The 22,888-nt window shown below is 38.7% G+C and overlaps 2 protein-coding genes across 2 annotated transcripts; both read right to left on the bottom strand.

Annotated features, from left to right (window-relative positions):
• Positions 1–282: 282 nt before the first annotated feature.
• Positions 283–8,730, bottom strand: kcnk5b (potassium channel, subfamily K, member 5b). Its single transcript, XM_079583676.1, has 5 exons — positions 8,391–8,730; positions 5,945–6,056; positions 4,444–4,610; positions 4,183–4,351; positions 283–2,915 (listed from the first exon to the last, which is right to left on the bottom strand). The coding sequence occupies exons 1-5, from the start codon at positions 8,574–8,576 to the stop codon at positions 2,194–2,196; spliced, it is 1,356 nt and encodes a 451-aa protein (XP_079439802.1). The 5' UTR covers positions 8,577–8,730; the 3' UTR covers positions 283–2,193.
• Positions 8,731–10,593: 1,863 nt separating this feature from the next.
• On the bottom strand, positions 10,594–18,411 carry fosl2l (fos-like antigen 2 like). Its single transcript, XM_079583675.1, has 4 exons — positions 18,177–18,411; positions 17,884–18,040; positions 15,704–15,811; positions 10,594–11,465 (listed from the first exon to the last, which is right to left on the bottom strand). The coding sequence occupies exons 2-4, from the start codon at positions 18,028–18,030 to the stop codon at positions 11,199–11,201; spliced, it is 522 nt and encodes a 173-aa protein (XP_079439801.1). The 5' UTR covers positions 18,031–18,040; positions 18,177–18,411; the 3' UTR covers positions 10,594–11,198.
• Between the last annotated feature and the right edge of the window lie 4,477 nt (positions 18,412–22,888).

The following is a 22,888-nucleotide window of genomic DNA, read 5'->3' as shown; positions in this document are numbered from 1 at the left end:
AAAATCTGAATTTAAAAACACTTATGCAATCATTAGTGGTGTTATGAACTTTACTATGCTTGAAAAACAAGTTTACAGTTAACTGATGATGGAATTCAAATGCACTTTTATACCATATCTTACTGAGAAGATAAATGTTTTTAGAAATGTTGTAAATGCAAATGGGAATGACTTAACGAAGAAGAACTTAGGTGTTCGTCTTTCTCAGTCATGCTTAACTCGTTTCATCACTTCTGAATACAGGGCGGGTGAGGTTTGGCAACAGCAAAAAGAGGCATACTGTGAAAAAATACTTTTTTTAATTATCAAAAGTGGCTTACAAAACAAAACAGAAAATACAAAGGATAATCAAAAAGAATGGAAGGCAAAATTCTTGATAAAAATCCATAGTCAGTCAGGTGGTGAGATCAAGTTACATCACGTAACATCTTCCATAGACAAATCTTTCATGAGGAGGCAATTTTCTGGAGAGTAGGTGCTTCCTCAGTCGGCCCGTGTTTAAACGCATCCAAACAGTTGAACAGCCACAGCATTCAAGACAGAAGGTATGCTTAATAATTCAAAATACATTAACTTCATGACATGTTATTTGCAGTATGCAAATATTGCAAAGGAAATCTACAACATTTGCCAAAATGTTCAGTACAATGAAACGACACTGTGTGGGATATTGTATCAGTATTCCTATGTTAAATATCAAACGCACAATTCTAAAAGCCCTTTCTTAAATAGTTCTTTGATCGGACTCAGAATGTACTGTTTGTTTACATAAAATTGGGTAAAACCTTCTCATAAATAACTGAATAAAACAGATTTATACATACAATGAGGTCATGTGACAACAACAGCATTATACTCGTACTGCTTCACAAACGATTTTTAAAGGGAAGTTCCCGGTTCAATACATGCCATTTTCTATTACATCTATCTATACTAAATATTGATATTGACAATCTCAGCTTAATATTTAACTGATTCCTCCATCTGACAACACTGTAAAACACTGCAATGGTATCAAAACAATGCTCTGTTTGTTTGAGCATCCCGACACAGCAATATTGGCTCAACCAATGGCGTGAGTTCAGGGCAGGGCTATCTGGTTGTCCGACCAAGCTACAAGTAGTGTTTGTAAAACCTGCTTGAAGTGTCATTATTTTTCCAATTCCTTTTGGTGTCGCTAGTGGTGCAGTAATGGCACACAAGCTTAAATTGTATTAACTTGTTTAAAAAAAAAAAGAGGAGTGCATTATTCAGGAGCAGTGCGCTAGTATTCCATTTCAAACATAGCCAGAGATTTGTCCTAACAGTCATTTTGGTGCCATAAATCCAAAGAAAGAATGAAAAACCCATGGTTAAAACCACAGTACCACACCCAAACTGTCCAATGTCTGTGAAGGTCCAAGTCATGGAAGGAAATCGGTTTCATTTCCTCTGCCAACACTCATATCCTTATCTTGGTCACAGACTCTCAGCAAGAGCATGCGTGTTACCTGAATGTTTCTCAATACTGTGAAAATAAATGAATAATTCGCAAGAGGATGCAGCTGTCTACATATCAGAGCAACATTCTTGGGTCTAGAAAAGTTACTCTTTTTAGCTCCTCTAGTATCAGCTCAATCAATGATCTTCACATCTGAAAATTCACCATTTAAATTCATGATTTGAATTGTTTTGAAGACATTGTAGACCAGTCTATCTGCAACATTGTATATCAGTATTTTCTTTAGTCTTTTAGACCTAGTAGATCGGTCTTCCTCAACCTTTTCTTTTACCCAATAATCTACCGAAACTTTAGACACCGAGAATCTTGATCCCCTACTACTTATTATGAAGACATTGTAGATCAGTCTTTCCTTCAGTCTTTTAGACCTTGTAGATCAGTCTCTTCTTCAACCAATGCCTTTTCTCTTTAACAAATAGTCTTTGATACGTTAGACACTGAGAAACTTGATCCCCTACTACTGATTTAAAGCAGAGCTGAATTGCTTTTGAAGACATTGTAGATCAACCTTTCGATCTACAACCTTGTAGATCAGTCTTTTAGACCTTGTAGATAAGCCTTTTCTTCAACCAATGCTATTTCTCTTTAACAAATAGTCTTCAATACTTTAGACATGGATAGTCTTGTTCCCTCACTACAGATTTAAAGCGGAGCTGAATTGTTTTTGAAGACATCGTAGATCAGTCTCTTCTTCAACCAATGCTTTTTCTCTTTCCTACTAAATGGTCTTCTGAGACTTTGGACACTGAAAATCTTGAACCCCTATTACTGGTAGTAACGGTAGGGCTTTGAACAGGGCTCTGAAAGATTGATGGGTCAGATTTTCTGGTTTCCCATGAACAGAGTCCAGGCATCTCAGCGCTCTTAATTCCCTTTCTATCAATCTTAGGGTTTTTTTGGTCTCTGTGGTGCTCTTTCAGTAGTGCCTGTTTCTCTTGGTTGTTGTTGAGGCCATCCATTGACTCTCCAGAAATGTCCATGCGCATGTTCGCACTGACACTGAACCGGCGTTTAAGTCGAGGAGAGTGATCGAGTGGGATGATAAGGCCCTGCAGTAGGTCACTGCAGCTCTTGGACCGTGCCAGTTCCTCCTCCTTTTTCCTTTTCTCGGCTGCTCCGATAGCTCGGATGACGTCGGTGTAGTCTTCGACTTTCTCAGACATGAACTCAAAGATGTCGATTGCGCCAGTGAGACGCGGCAGCTTCTGGGCTTTTTTTCCTTCTTTTTTTTTCGGTACATCATCAATGGGCAGCTTGTGGCGTCTCAGCCTCCTCTTCTTCAGCACTTTATGAGCCTCGACCACCATATGCACATTCCAGCTGAAGAACAGTGACAACCAGGCAAGACCCAGGCAGATCCAAAGCTGCACAAAGAATCTGTAGAGGTTCGGGTAGTTGTTTTCTGGGTTCACACCTATACAGGAACAAAAGTGAATTTCCTTTATTCCAAACATACACCTATATGCCTATTTAGAGCTATTTTTACACCACATAGAAGCTGTTTTTAAGAAGCAGATGTTTATACAGAATCACAAATCGCAGGAAACCATGTATGGTGAACGGTGGACAGAAAGAAGATGCACTCTGAGAGGCGAACCCAAGATGTGCGCTACATTTCAGATTGATAGTGGCCCAAGTACTACTTTCTTTAAGGTACGGCCCCTCTCCACTGGGCTCAAAGAGTAGGCTATACCAGGGGTTTTCTAACTTTTTAATGCCAAAGACCCAATTCAGTATTTGCACACTACGAGAGGCGGCTTTCTGTGCGAATGTTTGCTCATAGAAAACAGCACGCGAGTGCCGAATTGAGTTCTCTTTCATATTCTTGCGCTTGAACGATTTAAAAATAACATAAAAATGCGCGCACAGGAATCAATAAACAGAACTGAAAATGTATCTTTATACAAGTATCCGTTTCCTGACCTTAAGTATCCAATTCCAGAATTGGATTTAAAAAAATAAAGAAATAATGAAGATAATCATGATATTATATTATAATACAATATGTTATAACAAAAGTATACTAGAATTATTATTATTATTAACAATTTTAATAATTATTACTATCATTATTATTATTTACTTTATCTTATTTTACAGAACAACAGTACAATTACAACACCAACATTTATGGTCTGTCTTAATTTCTATATTTTAAAACGTTAAACCATTGAGCTTTGATTTTGGCGGAAAACTGCAGGCAGACCATATCACTTCTCTTTGTTGATACAACAAGAGATTTAGAAACGATTCTAATGGTGAATGTTGCACTCCCAAACATATAAGCAATTCAAACACACAGCACTTGCAGAGTAGCATTTACTGTGAATCGAAACTGAAAACGCAGTGCTGTTACAGTTCTCATGAAACATGCACCCCATTAGACTATATATTTATAAAATTACATCACAACTGTTGCGATTTGATGATTGCACTATATCATAACCACATTATCACCACCATGCATTGTCAAAAGTGGGAAGTGGCGAGTAACACCATTTCAACTCTGACTTTTACTCGCATTTGGGGCTTTGAACACTGGGGCTAACATGCTAAAAGTGTCCTGTAGCTTGTGTAGCAATCTGTGCATGATATAAATGTATTACAAAACCTTACATGTTGCAGTTTTAGTAATTGTTTAAAGCCATTTCACGATAGCAAAAATTTACAAATCTACTTACCTGCTACATAGTCACCGAAACCAACAGTCGTCATGGTGGTAAAAGAGAAATACAGGCCTTCCAAGTAAGTCCAGTCCTCAATGGTCATGAACACAAAGGCTGGGATGATCAAGTGAACCAGGAAACCCCATAAAAGGAATACAATAGTGCAGATGAACTGTACTTTTTTCTGTAGTGAAGGAGAAAACATGAACAGGGAAATGTTAAAACCATTGTTTTCCTCTTTAGACAAGTGAAAGGCTCTGATCATGATATTCTTACCACAGTGAGGCCTCTGTGGAGGAGCACCTGACTCAGGCGCTTTGCCCTGCCGGCAAAGAAAGTACCCAGCTCACTTATCCAGGTGAGGCAAAGAGGAATGCCACAGAGTCCATACAGGATACAGAACAAACGGCCTCCAGTTGTCTTCGGAGCAACATTACCGTAACCTGAAATCATTGAGTAGACAAGTCCATGTTAAATATTTGTTTTCTGTCATTAGGAGATCTAGGAACCATTATTGTACTTACAAATCCAAGTGACACTCGATTCAATCAAATACTACAAATAATGCTTCGGCACCGAAAACTAAAGACTCACTCTTTTTACTCAACAAATCGTTATTTTAAGGATGAATTAACCCAGCTTATTCAGGGTTAAATCAACGTTAAGTCGCTGTTAAATTAGGGACACACCAAACCACTGCCAGGGGAGGCCCAGTCCCAGCCACAGCCTACCCAACATTCTGGTGAAAATGGGAGAAGTACAATTTAATGTTAATAAAATTCCCAGTTATTAATTTTCCGTCTCAGAATTTGTATTTCTTGTTTTTAATTTCACCACTGTAAGTGTAACCACCGCGAGATGGAGATTTTAAAATAGAGGCGGCACACACAATTTTAACAGTAGTTTTTATTAATCGCTTTAAAATGTTTTTTTTTTGGGTCACTTACAGACAGAATATTTAAAGAAAAGGACACATACATCAAGACAATGTAAATATAAGTTCACCCACTTAGTCCTAGCCTATCACTCGAAGAAAAAAATTCATACTCCTTTTAAATGTCTGTGTAAAAAGAGCCTGTTCAGCCGTTTAGTGAAGCTGATTGCTGTATAGCCTGAATCCAACTTAGGCATGGCGTCTTCATTTTTATTTTGTAACTGGAATGGCAGTTAAGTAAATTTGTTTTGCGATCAAATATACTATATCTCTTCTCTCCATAGTTACAGCAGCGGTAGCAGTTCAAACTAATCACATAATTTACATCGTGTCGATGATTGGTTGATATACTAAGGGAGGCTAGCCTCCTCTGCCATGTTACTTTTCTCAAAACTCCTAATTGCTGAAAGCGAAATACTCAATACTCAGACTCGCGTTTTGAGGTTTTCAGAGGCTTGCGGTGGTTACACTTACAGCGGTGAAATTACAAACAAGAAATACACATTCCGAGACATAAAATGAATAACTGGGAATTGTATTAACATTAAATCGTCCTTCTCCCATTTACACCTGTTGTTGCCCTGTGTCATGTTTGTCAGCAATCAACTTTGTAAGATGAACTACGTAGGTATTGAACACGTTAAATTGACAGCCTAAATGTATATGTATATATACACTGTATACAGTAACGTACTAGTATCGAATTGGTATAGACAGATATACAAGGCTACAGTGTCGATATAAGTGGTATCGATAAAAATCTGTAATCGAGCTATCACTAGTTCTTTATTAAGCCTGCAATAAGTCAGTAAAGTCAGTCAAAACATGTCTAGGAATATCTACCTATGGTAGTGATGACTGTGGCAGCAAAAATAACTGCATTCTCCCAACTCCAGTTGTTGAATTGTTTCTCTGTTGTTACAGTCACACCTCTTCCAGCTGCCTCGGCCACAACCTGATATTGAAACATTAAACAAAATATTAACTACAATATATAACAATAAATACAAATGCCAAATGAGTACTGCAAACAGAGTCTGAAACTAGAAGAGAAATACACAATGTTTGTATGTAAACAATGGGGATGAAAGAGGAATTATTCACCTTTACAAACTATAATCAGATACAGCTTTAGGGTTTATTTCATTTGTTTTGCAAATCACATTAGCAGCAATAGAAACCCATTTCCACCACAGAGTAAAAAGGTAACTGTAACTTAATTTATTTTATTCCACGATTGCAACTTCATTTCTTGTTTTACACCTCATCTTACAGTTACCCGTTTAATTTTTTACTCAGAGACGGAAATACAGGAAAACACAGAGTCAAAACAACAGGAACAGAGGAAGAGTGTTTAGCGTTTGTGGAGATATCAGCAAAATAAAGCCTTGTCTTCATATACACTAATAAGAGTCAGCCTTTCTCTGCAGACGGTAAACATGGCTATTATTTAAAAGCCTGAATTAGTGGCTAAGCAAACAAACACACCCTACCCAAAATGACTAAAGGAGTAGGACGCCCTACAGTCTTGATCTCATTTTTACTTTATATGTCACTGAAACGACTCATTTGTACTTTTCTTATCCCTTTAAATACAGCAAAAACATTTTTGTTTTTATCGAGCATCTTCCAGCTCACTTATTTGAATAACAGAATTAAATTCAAATAAAGGTTATTGCACAACTTGTTCTTTATATAGGAATAAGGTTCTTTAGATTGTTAAAATGTTAAGAACTTTTTGCTGAAAAGTTTGTTGGGGAAACAAATAATGGTCACTGCAAAAACCCTCATGGAACCTTTAACATCACCTCAGTATTGTAGTATGAAAACCTGAGGAACAGGTTTTATTTTGCCACATCATGTTACATCACGCCCAAGAAACATAAATATGATGGCTGTTAAACATTTTTTTTTTTTAGAATCATGTTAGCACTATGGTCAATTTATTACAAATGATTTAACAATCAGCTAATTCAATATCAAACAATTAAGAGCCTTAGAGATTCCGAATGACAAATGAAATGTTACAGTATAGGCTGCTTAACATTTTAAGTGTCATATTAGAAAACATATACAATCCCAAAACAAACTGAAAACACAAACCAAAAAAACTCTTTACATAAATAATATGTATCACGGTTTTAAAAGTTTTGATCAGTGTAGATATGACACTGTATATGCCATTACTGCCTGTATACTGTAAATCAAATACTAAAAGTCGTGAAACAATTATCTGCACTAATGTACATGAATGCCATTTACTCAAGCCTGCGTATACTGGTGTTCTTCATAAAATGTTCTTATAGTATGACTGAATTTAAACTAGTTCATCTTTTCTGTAATTTTGTAGCCTCTGCCATTTAATTGACTGGTTCTTCTCGGTTGCAATATTTCATGATCTCTAGTGACAGATTAAACATCTGCGGTTACCAAATGAAATGAGTAGGCTATATCATGTTTCAAAGATGTAATTTAGATGTTGATTGATAGTAGCCTACACAAAAGTGCATAATAAACCGTTTATTAATTAAGTATTAACTACCATCTGCTGGATTAAATCATAGTCTAATGAACCAGAATGACATGTAAAATAAAATTGTGTTACATTTAGCCTATGTAATGGAACTTAAATGTTAAAACTTACTAGGTGGTTTTGTGTCTTATCCTACTTAATTCAGTTAGGGTGAAATAGTAAGATCAGACCTAGAAGTTTTTAAGGTAGTTTTGAATAGTAACTAACAAACTGTATCAAAGCGAAACAATCATAAACATACAAGCTTGCTTTGTTTTCATATTCGCTCCACAGAGCACGTGGGCGCGCGCTTTCTCGTGGTACTTTGTCGCGCCTGAGTGAGTATGACTGGCAAAGGCACATTCCTCAGAAAGAATGACTTCGCCACTTTTATTGCCCATGGGGGGAAAAGTCCACAAACATGAAACAATAGCGCTTCAGACTTTTTTAGGATCGCGAACCCCGTCACCTTCAGAGATGACACGTTTACGACAAAAGTTGTGCTTTGTTTATAGCCCATACTTGGATATGCGCGTAGCCTACATGCGTAACAAAGCCAGGTAAAAAGCGTTGAAAACGCTCTTAACTCACATTAAGTTCAGGCGAGACTTTCTTAGTCGCTTGTGCTTGAGAAACACCATAGCAACGGTAAATGTTTTACGTCGGCAATAATCGAAACACTTTGAAAACACTTGACAACTTTCTAAAGTGATTCTGATATGTTTACCTAACCACCAAACCGTTTGCCTAAACTTGTGGAATCAAAAAACAGCTTACCTCAATGATTTCATCCAAATCACCCTTCTTTAAACAAGGATATTTCTTTAATAAATTGGCAGTTTTATTTTTATAATCTTCTAAAGCTGATTTCAAATTCGGCTCTTCGAGAATTTGAAATATCGCGGCTCCGATGGACAAGTAGAAAATTATGACTGAGGTCAAAATAGGTCCTTTGTCTGCCATACTACTGGAGTAGCCTACTTGTTTTTCTCTGCTCAGTGCTCAGTTACATCCAAGCAAACACTGTTGAAGTCTCCCAAGTTTCTGGTGATGTGTTACTTCAACGTAATGATGCGGGTGAGGAGGAAGTGGAATTCGGAACCACGCCTGCCAGTGTGAACGCGAGGAGTGTCTGCCTGCCTGTCCGGATTTGCTAGAGGCTACGAATTTTCCTGAGCTTTTCACTCTTTTTTTCCGTTTTAATAGATCCTAAGATACATTTTAGTTTAAAGTAGCCTATAGACATATTCAATTACGCAAGTATGAAGACAATGACAAAGAGAACTCAGAACTCTGTAATTATCAGGCTACTTTAAAGTGTTTAATCGATGTATTAAGTCAGTTCTCCACAAGTTCACGCAGGTGCTGTCATGCTGCAGAGTACACTTTTAAAAAATAAGGTTCCAAAAATGGTGTTTTCAAAGTGATGCCATAGAACAGGGGTGGGGAACTGGAGAGCTGACTGTCCTGCAGAGTTTAGCTCCAACCCTGAAAAAAACTCACCTGATTGTAGCCTTTGATTAGGTTTGGAACTAAACTCTGCAGGACAGAGGCTCTCCAGGACCAATGTTCCCCACCCCTGCCATAGAAGAACCATTTTAGGTTTCCAAAATAACCATTCAAGGAACAGTTCCTAAAATAACAATTTTCCAAGAACATTTGAATAATCTAAAGTGCACTTTTTCGCTATAAAGAACGTTTTTGTTCCCCCCAATGGAAAGGTTACAATGATGTTTAAGGCTCCTCGTGAAACCGAACCATTGATGCCAATAAACTTTTTTATTTTTGTATGTCATCACATGAGCAATGGACAAGTTACACTTACGAAAATGTTCAGGACAGTAGCCTACCGGTCAAATGTTTGGAAACATTTCTATTTTTAATTCTTTTGAAAGTCTCTTATGCTCATCAAGCAAAAAACAGTAATATTGTCAAATATTACAATTTAAAAGAGTTTACCATTTGAATCTACATTTATATATTATTTATTTATATGAAATAATTTCTTTTGGTCAGTACATTTTGTTCATCGGTGGTTTATTATTTTCTGTTGCATTGCAAGTGTAACAGGATTTGAAATAATCTTAGAAATTAAACAATGCAAATCAATATAACAATGAAATAATATAATAGTGTTAAAAAGTTTACAAGACATTTCATACTGAAGTTCTCTCCTTGCTTCTAACTGATTGAGTAACATATGGCCTACAGTAGATATCCATCTAACTGATTGAGCAAAATACTAAGTCTTGTTTTTCGAAGGAAATGTGAGTCAAGGTTTCATCTCCGTCCGTGTGAACACCGGACACCTAACAGCACTCTTCCTCCTCACACCTGAAGAAAGCTATTCAAAGTTTGGGGGATTTTTCACAATATCCTGTGACCTTTAAATAGAAAACGCAAAAGCCTGTGTGAATTGAAAGTCAAATTCCCAAATCCCAAACAGGAACTCATGCCCACAGCGTAGTGGAAATCCTCCTCCTTTTGTAATGGAATGGGGAAGGGGGCTCTTCATGTGTGCCTGAGTATTGCCACTCCTTTGCAGATGTCAAAATAGCCTCCATGGGGCATGTTCTGTCTTGTTGCATGTACTGAAAGTTAAAGCTAAATGCTTAAAGGGACAGCAAACCAAAAATGAAAATTGTCATAATTTTCTCAACCTATGAGCACGTCTTTCATCTGTGAATCACAAAAAGAGATATTTTGAAAAATGTTTTAGTGTTTTGTTTTGTTATATTTTTGTCTATACATTGACGGTCAGTGGGTTTGTAATAGTTGTAATTGTAATTCTTTATGGACAGAATATATATAATAGAATATATTTTTGTATACTTATGAAGTTACATATAATCTGAAAACTTATAATTTTATGCTTTCGCTTCAAAACAGAGGTTTGCTGATAACTTTGCAGTATAGCTCACACACAAATGAAATAACATAATTTCTGATATTTAATATAATTATTATACTTCACAAATTTGAACATGTTTTTTATTTATTTAAAAAAGATATATTGACAGTTATAAATTCATAAACACACTTTGGCTAGAAAATGATACACTGTGATGTGTTAAACATCATTGATTTGGTTTATAATTTTCAAACCATTCTAACTGGTGCATTCTAACCATTACGAATCATTAACGTTAAAGCCAACTAGATAACGTTACCTTGGTACCTCAGTCAGCACGATTGGCAACAATGTTCAATATGTTCAACATCAGGATGTACTTTTTGTCAAGCCCTTGTTATGTATTTGACAAATCAGATAAATGTATAAGGTCAGTGCATTTAGAGTCAGACTTACCACATTTAAAAAGACCAAACATTAACAGCCATTGTTACAAAGTATCACTATTTCAAAGACAGATGTTATAATAGATGTTATAAATTATGACAGAGCACCAGAAGTGATTTCACCCCCATCTGGAATGGGTTTCTTACCACAGGAAAAGTTGAATGTTGAATGCAGAATGTCTCTTGCGTAAGGTTAGGGTAATGAGGTATTTACAAAGATATTGAATTAAAAAGCGCTAGTGCATCATCTTCTTCACTGAATTCAGTGTAAGTCATGGCTTTTCTCTGTCAGTTCCACTGCATGTCTGCATGTTGGAGCGCCAAACTCTCTGACCCGCTAACATCATCCAAAGGTTCCTGTTTTATCGCGATGGAAATTCTGGATGGTAGAAGCTCTCTTGACAGAAAGGTGTCCAAGGAATGAGGCTTGTCCTGTGCCAGGGTGCAGATCGATGCATGGGACGCCAGCAGCATTTTCAGCTGTTCCTTCTCCTGTTGCAGGAAGCTCACCTGCCTCTGCAGCACGACTTGCTCCATGTGCAGGCGCTCAGTCTCCTGAAAACAAATTCACAGCTGGTTCTCATTAGCATGTGCTCCTGGTAATTATGTAACAGTGCCAGATTCTCTGAAACACACTGCTGGATTGTCCAATGGAATTGTTTCCATTTTCTCAAGTCATAATTTTCACATTTCGTCAAACACTTAGGAACGAGGCTTTCCTCCATTGCCCACCAGCAATTTTTGTACTAAGTACTAATATAGTGAGACCTAATTCAATATACACTTATACATACTATGTTTGTGCAGGTTTGATTATTTCCAATGCATTCATATTCTGGGTTCATCTGCTTGTCTGTTTAACAAATTCAGTATAAACCCTACCAATGATCTTTTAATATATTTTAATACATAATTTTGTGTTTTCGAATGCCCTGCTGATTTAAGTGATTGAAATATTGCAGCAGGTGCTGTATATGGATCACAAGCATCCAAAACTTGCAATTTGTTCACATGTATTTGTTTTTCTTATTTTGAGAAGTGATCTAAATATTAGTGGATTGACCAAATTAACAGATCTGTGACGCAGTTCTATTGATGTCTTGTTCCCCATGGTCTTTCCAGTCATGTGACTGAAAACTAGGAATTGAAACTATGAATTTATGTGTTATTAAATGGTATAACCAAAAAGGAAAAATTCTGTCATCAATCACTGACTCTCATGTCATTCCAAATTTGTTGTAAATTTGTTGATCAGAAATAGGCTAATAATACCCGACTACGTTATCTATTTACGTAGATAGCCTATTCTCTATTATATATGAGTTACTAGACTATTTTCTCTGTTATTATATTAAAATAAAATGTTTTAAAATTAAATAAGATACTTTTAGTTGTTATTATCTTTTTCTGATTTATGTTGAATGGATATTGAAATATAGCCTGTAGAAATAGGCTAATAATACCTGACTACGTTATCTATTTACGTAGATGTTCTCTATTATATACAAGTTATTGGTCTATTTTCTCTGTTATTATATTAAAATAAAATGTTTAATAATTAAATAAGATACTTTTAGTTGTTATTATGTTGTTCTGAATTATGTTGAATGGATATTGAAATATAGCCATTCTGTTGTGAATATGCGATAATTACGGTAGGCTACTAATGGTATTATTATTTATAAATGTATAATTAAACTTGTTTAAATGCTTGTGGCAGTTCTAGTAGTTATGGAATTCTGGCACTAGTGTTAATCTTCGGAACTGTTAGGGTTTTATCTTTTTTTCATGTGTCTTGGTTTCATGTATACCCTTTAAGGGTATGTTTACACAACAACGATGTACAAACATTTTTTTTCCTTTGCATAGGTGTACAGACTACAGCATTGTTAAAACGATCCCCGTTCACACGGATCATCAAAAACGACTAAACACACTGCACTATCATGCCATGCCAGAATTTGGCGATGTCACTTCGTAAAGAAACAAACTCACCCTGTAGAATGAACACGTAATACGCACATGCATGATGTCTCTGTTTTCACAAATTCATGTTTTTGTAGTTTACATGGAGACAATAACGGAACCATTTTCTTAATCTTGTACTTTGACACACGTTCTCAAAAGTTTGCGTTTTCAGGCCCCCAAAACACCATTGTCATGTAAATAAATGGCCAAACTGCATAAAAAGTTTTCAAGTTTTAGTCGATAACAGTGTCATGTAAACGGACCCTTAGTTTAGTCTTTATTGTGCCCAAGTTAGTTTCCTTAGTTACTGATTTTGTTCACCCGTTTCTCGTTAGGGCCCTCATTTACTGGGCCAGTTCTGTTCAGTGCTTTATCGGTCCTCATTTTTGGTAAATGTAGTTAGTGTATATTCCTGATTCTATTCTCTGTTTTTATTATAGTACCTTTTGGTGAGTTGTCCTGCATCATGCGTTTGTTCACTACCACAGTGTTTGTGACAGAATATCCGACCAAACCAAAATGGAGATGGATTTTTCCTCCAAAACGGCTGGATGCTTGAGTAAATTGTAGAGGGCTTCCTAGAGCTCTAGAACGAGGCATGCTGGGACAAGAAACACTCAAACACCTCTTCTGGAGTGGGATGGACAATATACCTGGCTAGATACTGCTGTTGAGGGAGCATCGCTGTCCTTTCGCTGAGTTTGTAGACTAAACCTCGTGGCTGTGCGGATCCTACCTCACCGTGGGAGTCATTGAGGATAAAAACACCATCTCCAACTCGCTTGCACACGTTCCATCGACAGCAAAAATCTTTCTGCCTGCTTCATCGTCCCAGTCTGGAGTGTCCTAGACAGCATGGGAGATCTTACGTTGCGGATTTGAATTTGATTCCCAAGCCCACCACAGATATTGAGCCAGAGTTGGCACCTGTCGTGAGCCAGAGTTAGCGCCTGTTACTGACCATGTGTGAGAGCCGCCTCCCACCACATAACCAAGGCCTCCTAATGCGTCCGTCTTGGAGCTAGAGTCAGAGCTAGCCTGAGGCTAGAGCCCATAACAGGTACATCCTGAAGTCCGGCTATGGGGGTAGTCTTCTCAAGAGCCAGTCGAGGAGCGCTGGCTCATCAACTTCTCGACGAAGCCAGCACACCTGGTAAGACAATCCTCTCCCACTCTGTCACCTGCCCACCCCATTGTTTCCATCACTGTTGGCTCTGCCTAATCCCTCGAAACTCTAGATGATCCACTTTCTCTCTGTCACCTGCCAACCCCATTGTATCCATCACTGCTGGCTCCGTCCAGTCCCCAGGACTCACCTACTCAGCTGGGGTTGTGCAGCTCATTGGATAAGCCCCCGCCACAAACTCCCACCATCTCTCCAGCTCCACCTCGGGTCTCCTCTCTACCTGCCAATCTCTGGCTTCCCTTCCATGCCCATGACTCCACCTCGGCCTATCAGCTCATTGGTTCCACCCTGGCTCTACTCATCCTCAGCTTCGTAGTGGTCCGATGTCATTCGGCCTCCACCAATTTGCTTCCTTCTGGCTGTATCTCCACCAATTTGGCTCCACCCTGTTTTTACCTCAGCCACCCAAGCCGGCACTGTCCCCTCAGACTTCTAAGTCTGTAACTTTGCCGCGGGTCATTGTCTTCACGGCTTTGTGTGGGTCTCCACTGTCGCTATCTTTGCCTCCATCTGTTGGACTGCAGGCTCTGGTATGTTATCTAGACAGGTAGATTATTTTGCTGTACTTTTGTTTTTTAGTTTAGGTAGTGTGGTGGCGATTTTATGATATTCATTGTCTTTAGTAAAATATGGATGATTCAACAGAATGTCACATGTGTGTCTCTCACTTGTAGTGAGAGAAGATTATGTTTATGTACCTGGGGAGGCAGAAGGGAGAGACACTCCAGAGAACAGACGAACAAGGACCTCTGACCTAGATGTCAGAAGGCCATTTGGTGAAGGAGGGCTTAGGAGTTGGCCCTAGTGACGAATCGAAACTAGTGTTATGGCTTCTTTGTCTATGGAAACCTACTGGATGGAAAACTACTGGGAGGATGGCTCTGGGGGGGAAGAAGACCTTGAAACTTAGATAAAAGGTGGTTGAGTCTGTCTGGGGGTGTGTCACTCTTCTGCACAGGGTAACAACTGTGTATTAGACTGCTCCTATTCTTGCAAGAATAAATACTTTAATTTTATAATTTGACTCTGAGTCTCCCTTACGCAGTGATGTTTGTTTGATGAATTTTTGCCACAACAGTAGTTTGGTTAATGAGGAGTTTGATTGGTTATGTTAAGCAATACCCTATTTTTGATACCCCATTTATACCCAATTTTTTTTTATTTTACTTAAATAAACACTTGTATATTGTGAAATATAATGTGGTTATTTGAGTTATTGTTGTGAAACAGTTCTGGTGCTTGAGGTTTCATGCTGTTGTACACTCATTCACCACCATCCATTTTGCAGTTGCATCCCTGCCCTAGACCAATCAAATCGTAACAATGTTCTGAAGCGTCCGAGTTTTGGGTGAATTGACTTTTAAATGACAATAAAACCTTTCAGATTTCATTAAAAAGCATATTAATTTGTGAAGATGAACAAAAGTATTGTGGGTTTGAAATTACTTTGGAGTGAGTAATTGATGAAGGAATTTAATATCCCTTTAATAGCTGGATGATTCATTCATCATTATGTCATTCATGACAGATTCTTTGCACGATTACAAAAGTCTCAAGTTATAAAACTGAACAAACAAGATACATGTTCACCACCTAGAACACTTAATGAAAGAAGTGTCAGTACAGCCCTATTATTTACCTCCTGCAGAAGGTCAACAAGTTCTCTTCTACGGTTGCGGCATTTGGCAGCAGCCATCTTGTTACGCTCTCTTCTCCGTCTTCTCTTCTCCTCTTCATCTGGACTGAGCTAATAATGGAACAAAACAACTGTTAAGCAATATAACTATATTGTTATACATAACAATACGGTTTTTTTTTCAATCGCTAGGACACATTTCTCAATAATAGGTCACTTTTTCAAAACTCTTCACAGTTCTCCTTAACAACTTTCAACTTGGCACAGCAGTTAATTTCCCATTTAAAATGCACTAAAGCTACCATATCTCAAATCAAGTTATTCTTCCATAACACTAGCAAAAACAATGACCTAAAACACTGACAACACATAATAACAAAGTTTCTTTACAAAACAAGAGTGACACTCTCGGGTGTTTGGAAGTCACTGCAGTATATGTTACATGATCCATGTTTACATTACAGTACAAAAATATTCCTTAGTTGTACCTTTTGTATAGATGGTAATGAAATTAAAATACTAACACCTGTGTCAGGGTTCTGTCACTTCGGTCTAGTCTATTTCTTGGTTTTGTGAAAGAGCCCTGACACTCCTTTTTTGTCTTGTCTGTGCGCCTTGTTTCATGTGCTTTCATGGCTGGTCTTGTCTTGTCTAGTCTTGTCTTGTGCTGTGTAGCACGCAGCCTGTGTTTACACTAGCTGTGTGCTTTCATGTTGTCATGTTTTGTGTGAACACCTGGCTTATGAGTGTTCTCATTGGCTGCCTGTTCATGTCTTATTAAGTATGAGCACATGGCTGGTGATTTGTTTTACTGGCCATGTGCTTGTGTTTTTGTCATGTTTGGTGTGAGCACATGCCTTGTCATGTTTCCTTGTGCCATGTGTTCTCCTGTCGATTGTCTAGCCCCTCCCATCTTGTTACCTGATTATTGATTTATTTGCCCCACCTGTCCTCCCTCGTTACCTGATTGATTAATTTGCCCCACCTGTCCTCCCTCATTACCTGATTGATTAATTTGCCCCACCTGTCCTCCCTCATTACCTGATTGATTCATTTGCCCCACCTGTCCTCCCTCGTTACCTGATTGATTCATTTGCCCCACCTGTCCTCCCTCATTACCTGATTGATTAATTTGCCCCACCTGTCCTCCCTCGTTACCTGATTGATTCATTTGCCCCACCTGTCCTCCCTCGTTACCTGATTGATTAATTTGCCCCACCTGTCCTCCCTCGTTACCTGATTGATTAATTTGCCCCACCTGTCCTCCCTCATTACCTGATTGATTCATTTGCCCCACCTGTCCTCCCTCGTTACCTGATTGATTAATTTGCCCCACCTGTCCTCCCTCGTTACCTGATTGATTCATTTGCCCCACCTGTCCTCCCTCGTTACCTGATTGATTCATTTGCCCCACCTGTCCTCCCTCGTTACCTGATTGATTCATTTGCCCCACCTGTCCTCCCTCGTTACCTGATTGATTCATTTGCCCCACCTGTCCTCCCTCGTTACCTCCTTTGTTTGTTCTCCCTGCGTTTGCAATCCTGTGCTGTTTCGTTGTCGAATGTACCCCTTGTATCCTGCCTAGATCATGATGCCCAGTCTAAGTAAAGTCTGTTTTGGTTTAATTTTTGAAATTAAGCCTTATTTCTCTGCACTTCCACTTACCCAATCCCTGACAACCAGTGTAGGGCTTCAGCTACATCTAACAGTTTTGATAGCATTTCATTCTTTTTAGACTTAGAATATATTTCAATATGGTATTACAGAAGAAATGCAGCAAATTACTGTCATATTCAGTTTTATAATGTTAAGTTTTGACCTTAAGTTTAACAGTTTTGAAAAAAGAAAACGTGCAAATTTATTTTTGTCCTTCATTGCTTTACTGATCTTTATTGATAGTTATATTAGAGGAGCTAATTGTCAAAGTGAGAATTTGTCACAAGCGCTAAATCTGGCACATGGTTTTGAAGTTGCAAAACACATAGGGGTGAATTTAGGTTAATTGGGACACTTTTTCAATGGCAATGTCATCTTAATGGCTACAGTCAACTGTGTAGTTTTTATTTTTTGTTTTTAATTAAAAAAATGTGTTTTTTCTATACAGAAATCACTTCTAAAATAAAACTACCCTGAAAAAAATATTCAGTGAAAATGCCTTAATGTTTCATTTTAGGTATTTGTACCTGTAAATTTCTTTTTTCGGTTGTTGTTGATTCTCTGGTCTGGTCTAGTCTCTCACTGGCCATCACTGGCTCGATTATCCACCGCAGCTCTTGCCTCGATGTGACTGCATTGACAGTGGCGAATAAAGGGCTTTTGGAGACCTGCATTTCGATATGTCTGTAAAGGGGAGAGGGGGATAGAAACATGATGTAAATAAATAAGAAAACATGGAAAATATTGGGTTTGTACGTGCAAATATATGGTGTAAAAAAAACACGCGAATTCATTGACGTAAAACATAAATTCTACTCACCAGATAGGCTAGAATTGGAAATTTCACCTCCAGAGATGCAGTTTCGTTCAATTGCGATATCAGATAGCTCCATTCCAGATATCTCCAAATTAAATGGTATTTTCCCTCATTTGCTGACGGATAGGCATATTAAAAAGAAACGTCTAAGCTTTCAAGGATTTACCATCGTTGAGCTTATTAGTCCCGGTGTTATATTCCAGTTCCGCCCATGCACTTTTCTTTCAATTCAATCAGTGAAGCAACAGGCATTCGCTGCTGGCCTTGTTCCTATTATAATTATTTGACGAATGTCTCCTAAAAAGGGCAATTGCGTCAGAGCGCAACAGTTTCACGGGATGTGGAATTGCCTTACTGTGAGTCACGTCAAATTTCCACGCACAGAAGCACAAATCTGTCATTATCCTGCATATCATTCTTAGAGCAATATGAACTGTGAAAGTTAATTTTTCATCGCTGCTCCAAGGGGACAGGGTTCCATGTGGGATCCACAGTCTAATTATGGTCCCTGCATTAATATAGCTTATAGCCTGATATAATTAACATTTAGCCACATTATTCCAGATTTGATTTAGCCTGTGTAATGCAAAATAGACAAAATATTAGGCTATTTATTTATTTTTAAATTTTATTGTAGGATTTATAGGCTAAATGTCATCAGGGTTAATACAAATAATAGCCTAACGAATAAATCAATTCTAATAATTTAATAAATATAAATAAATAATACTTATAGCCTGTTTAATGAAATTAAAATAGCATGCTTTCACACCCTGATATTTTAGACTTTTTAAAAAATACTTCATGTACTTCGGTTTCAATGTGCTAGTGTGACATTAAATCGTTGTTGTTTTTTTATTATGTTTGCACTTTCAAATCCATTCATGAAATGTTAAATATATAAGACTATGTTCATGTACAGGCTACTATACTGTATCACTCCATTTTGGCTTGAAATCACGCTACATTTGGAAATATGGTCAATATTTCATATTTAATGGTCCATTAAGTTTTAAAGGACATTATGACTCATGTATATCCAGTGTTTTATTAAACATTGAAGACTCTAAATGGATTTTTAAGACGGAGCTAAATTTGACAAACATATTTAATTCAGGCAGCTTGGGGTTTATATATGTTCTGTATAATAGCCATGCTGAGGTTAACGAGCAAAAGCACAGAGAGTTCTTAGACTAAACACAGAGACCTGTGCCTGCATCTGTGAGCTCTTGAACCTGTTTATGCGTGTGTATGTTTATGTGTGTGTTTAGCAGGGAACAGCGTGTGCTCAGTCAGATCGACTATATTGTGTAGGAGTGAATATCACCCAAACTCTCTCAAGGTCCAAATGATCACAGCTCAGATGACATTTTCTTGCTCTATAGTCTTTCAGGGATTCTCACCAACTTTCCTTGTGCTCAGGCTGAGATGCATTTCCAAAAAGACAAGGAGTTTGTGTACATGTTGAGCATGAGCAATGCCTAAAAAAAAAATGATGAACAATATTATATGGTTTAAGGTGTAACCCATTGTCCATATATGCTCTTCTGCATTAAATTTGTTGTAATGAACACATCAACTGTGCTTTTTGGTCTGCAAAGGTAAAGACACTGATATAATGAATCAGTGTGTGGGATTGAAGGACATATTGTGAAAGAGATCATAATTAACTCTCAAAAGCATGAGAGACCAGATGTAGTGAGCGGACACAAGTAATTAGAAGAAGAAGAAAACCAGGGAGTAGGATAAAGACGGATAAAGAAAAAGGATGAAGAAAATTAGGTTTTTCTTCATCCGTGCTCCTGCTTGTCACCCATCCGATTCTTATGAATATAATAAACACTAATGCATCCATTAGCAAAACCTGCATTCAGCCTGTCGCTTGGCAACACCACCAGCTATTACATATTTGAACTGCAGCCTCTGTCCATACATCTTGGGTGCGTTTCATCAAATGTGACAACAGTTGAATGGTAAGCAACTGCAAACAATGGGAATTAAACACTGGTTTCTGTTGCATCAAACTTACATTTATGTATTTGGCAGAGGCTTTTATCCAAATGCATTATTGCATGTGTTATTTTATCAGTTCATTCAATCCCTGAATCAAACTCATGATCTTATTATTGGTACAGTGTTCTACTGTTTGAGCTACATAAAACATAATGCAAATATCTGGACAGTAATGGCATCAGTCTGGAATTAAGCTCATAAAATATTGCACATAAGATTTTAGATTTTAATCTTAGAGGCAATGAGTTAAGACTTGGGGCCCATAACATGATGGTAGTTGAACACACTCAGGGTAACAGGATAAGTTTCAATTCGACAAAACCAATTCAGCCCAATAGTTGAGTTTGTTGGTACCATAACGCTGATCATCAACTTTCTCTGTGAACTCAGGCTTGGAATCGGAGTTCATGGAGTGTGTGCACATGGAAATGTGACATTAGTAGCGGAAAGCCATTACATGCCTTGAAACATTGAGAAACTGCGATTCACTTAACACGAGAGATTTTTCTCTTCTGCCGAAGATTAAGAGTCTTAATTGATTAACATCAACATACTATCAGTTTGTATTTATATTAATTTACACTAAATACTTAATAATATTTGTTAAAGTAAACAATTTACAGTACTATTTACTTTATTAACCCCCCAGAGCCGCGTGGAGCACTTTTATCATATGAGCTTTTATGGACTTCAAAACAGAAACCGGCCATTCACTGCCATTGACTGCCATTGACTTATAAAGCTTGGAAGAGCCAGGACATTTTTTTATATAACTTTTTATATAAATGTATAACTTTTTTTTTCAGGCGATTTTTTTCGTCTGAAAGAATAATGTCATATACACATAGGATGACTTGAGGGTGAGTAAATCATTGGCTAATTTTCATTTTTGTGTGAACTATCCCTTAGAGACAGTCCCTTATGACTGTCCCTAAGACAGTCATAACTTAGAGGCAATGTTTGCAACTGGATCATGATGGGTCCAATTTCGGTTTGAGATCTCCGTGTGTAAGTTACTATGGCGATGAACAGCGCTACAACCCAAGCCACTTTAATTAGAACTAAAACCCAGAGTTGGCGCAAAATAAACTGAGACATACCTTTCCAAACCGGCTTCATGGGCCCCCGAGCTAATAATAAAAAAATGGCTGATTAAGTCATCAGAAGGGGTGATTTATTAAACTGATCTCTTAACTGAAATTAAACTTGACTGGAATTACTCCCCTAGAAGAGTCCCGGCAGAGGAAAGACGCTCTCGCTCAGCGCTTCTCCCCTGTGGCCATATGGCAACAATTGAAAGAAGAAGAGCAAATTTCACACTTAATTGAGCAAATTTCGGCGGCGTTTAATACAATATGCTGCACCACGAATCAGTGGGTTGCTTGCCTGGGCTGAGTTCACGCTGAAAAACAGCACCAAAAAAGACTGCCCTCATTGCAAGAATATGAGTCTCGCCACTTTACGCTCGCGGATCACTCGCCCCTCGTGCCCTCCCGTTTCCCTCCTAACAGGAGCCTTGGGTGCAGGGCCAGTGTGCTTCACTCTCCCAGCAGCGAGATGTTTCACCGGTGCTCTTCTCCCGGGAGGATTTGCACCCCTCGTCTGGAGTGAGCGGTATGGTCTCTTTTGATGGATTTGAGGAGAAGAGGCCACTGATGACTCCATGTCACTGGTGGCTTCTGACGCAAAAGAATGGTCGTGCTCCATGGAAGACTCCGGCTCCCTTCCGCCCAGAGATTCCGGCGGTGCACGACCCAGCATGGATTTTGGATGAAGGCCATTGAAGAGCTCAGCTTGAAGTGGTCTGCCCCAGAAGAGCCCGTCCGCAGCCGTCTGGATGAGTGATTCCTGCCAGGGCGCCACCTGCGAGCCCCCTGTCAGAGACCTGCACTATTCTTCCCGGAAGTTCTTAATGAACTCACCAAGTCGTGGCGCACTGCCTACTCGGCTCGCATCTACTCTTCTGCCTGGCTATGAGAAGCTCCCTCTTCTTGATGAGGTCGTTGCTACGCACCTCTATCCGCCCACCGCTCTGGGATGGAAAGCCAAAACGGTTTATCCATCGAAGCCCTGCAAAACCACCTCAGCCCACCTTCCTCAACTCCCCAGTCACTCCCACTGGCCTGCTCGGACCCGCTGTAGATGGCTTTACGGATTGCTTCACGGCAGCGCAAACGACATCACAAGCCATGAGCCACTTTCTGCCCAAAACGCTCAGTGGCTTGTTTCAAGTCGTCAGAAGGCCCCGCCAACTCAACGGCCCGCAAAGCCTACCCTGTCGCCCGCTCAGCCTCAGTCCAAGCCAGAGATGGAGCTCCGACAATGACCTCAGTCTACCAAGTGCTACCCCTTTCCCAAGATACGCTGGTCCCTGAGCCGCAGAAGCCATCCTGGTCCACCGAAGAGAAGAGGGTTAGGTCCGGCCGAGGCACTGTTCACACGCTCTTGGCGTTGGAGGCACTGTTCACACTGCCAACACTGAGCCCGTCCCACCCACACTATATGTGTCCAATCAAACTACTGTTGTGATAGCAGACCCACTAGCTTTAAAGAGCACTTTTCCTCTTCACAACAACAAGGTAATCAGTTCCCTTTTGACAAATACATATGTATAGGAATTATATCAAAAGTCATTTATACATTCTTTCATCCGGTATGGACCATCCTTTGAATAGTTTTACATGTTGTGCTATAAAAACTAA

The sequence above is a fragment of the Phoxinus phoxinus genome, assembly GCF_949152265.1.
Source record: "Phoxinus phoxinus genome assembly, chromosome: 16".
Classification (NCBI taxonomy): Eukaryota; Metazoa; Chordata; class Actinopteri; order Cypriniformes; family Leuciscidae; genus Phoxinus; species Phoxinus phoxinus.
The sequence above is the reverse complement of the archived record's forward strand: the minus strand, read 5'-3'. Positions and strand labels throughout refer to the sequence as shown.